This window comes from Nerophis lumbriciformis, linkage group LG05, assembly GCF_033978685.3.
Source record: "Nerophis lumbriciformis linkage group LG05, RoL_Nlum_v2.1, whole genome shotgun sequence".
Lineage (NCBI taxonomy): Eukaryota > Metazoa > Chordata > Actinopteri > Syngnathiformes > Syngnathidae > Nerophis > Nerophis lumbriciformis.
In genome coordinates, this window is record NC_084552.2 from 35,530,643 (window position 1) to 35,535,893 (window position 5,251).

Genomic DNA, 5,251 nt, shown 5'->3' on the forward strand with positions numbered 1-5,251 from the left:
GCGCTCTGGATTTTGTATTTGGACGCGTTGGTTGTAGTAGGTACAGTAAAACACCATTTACGTGTGTTTCAAAAGACGATACGCAAATAATGTGAGTTTTTGAAAATATCCCCGTTAGTGTGGATACATGCTGTCTTTGTTATGTGGCGTGAATCTCTAAGTTGAACTAAGCAAACTCTTTTACCCAGCAACAAAAAAAGCTAATAAATGATTGGTCCTGATAGGGTTGTATAACCGGTTTCTCAAGTGCCACGAAATACTTTCGTTTTAGTTTAGCGCGCTAAGCTAAGTCGAGCGGTCGTCATAATCATGAAGCTTCTAGCATTTTTGCTAGCCCTGGCTGCTGTTTACTTGGAAGTGGGCTCCAAGTTCAGTAAGTATTCGTATAACTTTGTGCTTTGTAAGAAACAAACATGAATCTGCTGTCGAGTTAGTTAGGTTATTTTTCCTGGAAAAACTCCACCCCGCAAAACCTCGTAAACCGCACACTGAATACAAATGTATAACTAAATAATGTGTTTTATTCTAAAAATAAGCAATAGGATGTGAATTGTACATAACCAAAGGTCACTTGGCAGCATTCTTCTCTTTGTTGATCACGATGTGTCCTCCATTTTGAGCCCATGTTATGTTTGTAACACCACTACCTTCTCTTTGTTAGGTCAACCAAAAGTTCAGGTCTACACCTACAACCCAGCAAAGTTTGGGGAGGAAAACACGGTGATCTGTCACGTGAGCGAATTCCACCCCCCTGACATCCACATCAAGTTGTTCAAGAATGGAGAGGAGATCGGCGAGGCCGTCCAGACAGATCTGAGCTTCAAGAAGAACTGGCACTTCCATCTGACCAAGCACATTGAGACTACACTTGTGCGAGGAGACAAGTTCATGTGTAAAGTTCTTCACGGGACGTATTCAGGAAAAGACTTCGACTGGGGTGAGTTATAATAATAAAGTCAGTTAGAATCTCTGAGTGTGATTCCTGGGGAAAAAGAAAAAAAAAACTGGAGACCTACTATACATTTAAACCAAAAGGAATACAACTAAACTAATAGAAGGCCTTCCGGTATAAGGAATTTCCTGCTTCTTAGACTGCAAAACTGTCATGTAAGTGTATAAATAACTAACATCTGTACTCAAAGTGTAAGTGTGGATTTGTGCAAATTAAAGCATAGAATAGAAAGATGTGTCTGAACAACAGTGTAAGTATGAAAGTGTGTCTCAAATTGAGTACTTCGCTGTATCTCTGTTTCAGTACTTTAATACTTTACACTTTTGATGGTGTAAGTGTGTTTACTCATGCATTTTTGCATTTTGTTGCAGAAGTGTGGTCACTTATGCAGTCACTACCTCCCTTCCACATTTACACTTTGCATTTTTAGTGAATGCACTCAAAAGACTAAGGGCCTGATTTACTATAATACAATAATTATGAGATGCGCATACTTGCCAACCTTGAGACCTCCAAATTCGGGCGGGGCCAGGGGGCGGGGTTGAGGGGGAGGAGTATATTTATAGCTAGAATTCACTTAAATTCAAGTATGTCTTATATATATATATATATATATATATATATATATATATATATAAATAAAATAAATACTTGACTTTCATATATATATATGTATATATATATGTATATGTATATGTATATATATATATATATATATATATATATATATATATATATATATATATATGTATATATATATATATATATATATATATATGTGTGTGTATATGTATGTATATTCTCATAGTACAGAGTTGACGCACTTTTAGTAGATCACACGCCCTAGTACCTATTTTATTGTTTGCACACGCTGTTTAACGCAATATATTCAGATCTGAGTAAATCCGGTCCTTAGTGTAAGTATGGAAGTCTGTCTCAATATGCACTTCCATACATACACTTAGCATTTGTTTATGCACACAGATTTGTAAATGGAAGTATGGAACTGCGCAAATTCAGACACACTTCCATACTATAATTCCATACTTACATATAGTATTTTAAGTGAGGTTAATGCGCTTAAAATATAAAATTACAGAAGTGTGCAAATAAGGTGGTCAAATTAAATTGTGGGATGTGTTTTTTGCAGTGTTTTATTTTCTGAAAATGTTAGTAAAAATCTCAAGTGTATGGCTTTAAAACTTTGTTTAATTGGAATGTTATTGTGTTTTTTTCAGAGGCTAACATGTAAGAGGAGGTCCAGTGATCAGTGAAGCAAGAGAGATACATCATCCAGAAGAAATAACACAGGAATTTGACCTTTTAGTCGTACACATATTGTAAGACTCGGTGACTGTTGTAGGACATTAAATGGTTTTTACTTGTTTGTCTTCCACCATTTAAATCACACCTTCGATCATGTTAAGGCAACTATCACTTTTTCTATATAAAATAAGGTCTGGGTCTAATAGTACGTTCCATTAACCTCGAAAGTTGGAGGTCGGAGCTCGGAATGACGGCACAACCGAGTTAGAAACGTTCCACTGCAACCACGAGTGATGTGCCGTTGATACTGAAATATCAATAAGTATCGATGCTTTAATAATTTGATAGCATGTATATAATTAACAGAAAAAAAAGTGTAAATAACTAAATCATTGAGATCTTGACTAAATGAAACGCAATTGGTGAGAAATACTTTTTTTTCCGCAAAGGTAAATACTCAATGCGCATGCGCAGATGCACACTGTGCTGTGCTCAGTCATTCAGTCTGTCATTTGTTTGTTTAGGAAAGTTGCTTACAATTAAAATGATTTACTATGTATTATTAAACAGCAAAGATATGTATCCTCTTGTAGTAGGCTATTTGGTGACAAAACATACAGAGTTCAATATAAATAAGTTACGCATTCAGTGCAGAATAACGCCATTATTTGTTTTTGCATGTGATTTTATATCGTTTGATGATGACTCCCCAAAAGCAGCAACACTTGAAATATACTGCTTGTAAAATTTATTACAAACAACTTACGGAAAAATATGCACGCCTTTTGCAATTGTCAAACATGGCGGATGAAGAGGAAACACAGACACCATCGATAGCAATGTAGAATGTGTAAAACACATGGAAAAAATGTAATTTACACTACAGTAATATCACCATATATACATGTCCAAGAATAAATTGTACAAACGTTTGTATATGGCTGGTTTACTGTAACAAAAAATACTCAGAAGTACTAATAATGGATATTACAGGAGCTTTTAATTGTTTAGAATCAGAGCAACCATCTTTGAAGCCAACACGGTTGGTGAGGACTCTCCGACTTTGAGTAGGATATCCGACCTGTGGGGGGTTCCAGTTAAACATTTCCAACTGGGACCTCAAAATTCAGACTTTCCAGTACAAATGGAACGCACCATAAGGAAACAGTTAAATATTAGCCAACATAATCAGTTTGGAAAACAAGTAACACACATGATCAGTTTGTTTTTGCACTTTTGCGCTGTTCTAAATATCTTGATTTGTAAAATAAACACAACATTTAAATAATGTACTTGAATTTTCCAATTATTACTTTTCTCACCTTTCAGCAGTGTTCAATATACATATACAGTGTATACAGTATATATATACTGTATATACATACATACATGTATGTATGTATTTTTGAGAGCCCTAATATATATGTATTTACTAATTGACATTATAATTGTGTAGTGGTCTTCCATTATTATTAGTATTATTGTCACAATTACACAGTCAAGGCGTTACCTGGTATGGACAACCCACTTGGTCTGGGAGAACATAAAAAGGGCATATGTGGCTGTCGTCAGAATTTTCTGTAAGCTCAGCAGGGTGTACAACTTCCACAGAAAGTTTCAAAAGGAAAGAAGGCAAAATTAGATGATCTGAGTGTAGATCCCTGTTTAGCTTATTTTTAACCCCTCTGTCTCAAATGTAATACTTCTCTCAGTACATTTTAATAAGTATACCGTGCACAGTGTTGTGTACTTAGGTTGCAACCATTTAATTGAAAATACATACTGTTGCATCCATCAGGTACTGGAAAAAATGTATATTAAAAATCATCGCAGGCCGCTTTTACACAGTGACTGATATCACTATCAAATACAACAGAGATCGGACCAGACGAGCTCTGCTTCTTCCGATCCCTTTGGTAATAATTCCTTTAATTACCAGCAAAATTGTGTGCTTGTACATTTTTAACATGTTACAAATAACATTGATTTATAGATGCGGTGTACACTGTGTACTTCATCCAAAATACATTACAGTAATGTCGTTGCACTCTTACCGGAATTGACTATTGTGATATTACGTGCTTGATATTATTCTCTCTTTTTCTTAAATAAGGGACGGATTTAAATCCTTAACCTAAGTTTGTCCCTAATTTTAAGGGGTCCTACGAGCTGTTTGAAATTTGAAAAAATTCTGACATGTTTCCAACTTGTGACGTCAGCGGATATCTCCCTATATGGTAAAGTTTTACCCCAAAAGCTTTGAGCGAGTTTGCCATTGTAGTCCGACGCTCTATTCAATAAGGTCCTTATTTTTCTTTATCCTCTTGATGTGAGGCAGACTGGCTCGTACATGCACATGCATGGGCGTAGGAACGGGTTCAACATGGGGGCGATACATACACTCACAAATGTATTGTATATCTACAATTTTCCCCAGACAGTGCATGTTGTCTGCTTGTTGACTTGCCAAAGCACTGGACAACTGTGCATATATAGGGTGACTTTCTTGTGCATGTCAATGTGTATGACTTTTTTCATGTGCATTCAATTTTTCGATAGCTTTTTTTTCTCATTTCTAAATCCAGAAATTATAAAGGTAGACTCTGATTTTACAGAAAATAGTGTGTTTGTCCTGGTTAATGGTCTTGCAAGAAAACACAAAGTTACCATTTTTAATGCTGTAAGGAGTGCTGCAATGAAGCCAGGGAAAGTCCCTGTACCACTTTTCCTGTAAACTTTGTTTTGTTTCACAGAACTTGAGTTTGAATAAAATGTGGGTGTGGCTGGTATGGCTCTGTGTCTATTGGCTTTAGACTCTCGCTGCTGTCTGGCCCTACTCTCAACATCCTAAAATGAACAGTCACAATGTCACACACTGGGCGAGGGACCATGCCAGAACTGAGATGATTTAACTCAAAATACATGGTTTCTAAATATGAATGTAAACAAACGGCGAGACGTTTTAAACAAGTAATATTCATGGCAACGTTCTCATCAGACGGCCTGCGAGTGTTACAATCAGACTTCGGCCTG

The 5,251-nt window shown here is 36.1% G+C and overlaps 1 protein-coding gene across 1 annotated transcript; it reads left to right on the forward strand.

Moving 5' to 3' along the window:
• Positions 1 to 5,007, forward strand: LOC133606582 (beta-2-microglobulin-like). Its single transcript, XM_061960671.2, has 3 exons — positions 1 to 373; positions 662 to 937; positions 2,191 to 5,007. The coding sequence occupies exons 1-3, from the start codon at positions 310 to 312 to the stop codon at positions 2,202 to 2,204; spliced, it is 354 nt and encodes a 117-aa protein (XP_061816655.1). The 5' UTR covers positions 1 to 309; the 3' UTR covers positions 2,205 to 5,007.
• Positions 5,008 to 5,251: the final 244 nt, after the last annotated feature.

Coding starts and splice junctions, on each gene's coding strand:
- LOC133606582 (XM_061960671.2), top strand. CDS start 310: ATGAAGCTTCTAGCATTTTTGCTAGCCCTGGCTGCTGTTTACTTGGAA. Junction 374..661: donor GGAAGTGGGCTCCAAGTTCA/GTAAGTATTCGT, acceptor TCTCTTTGTTAG/GTCAACCAAAAGTTCAGGTC.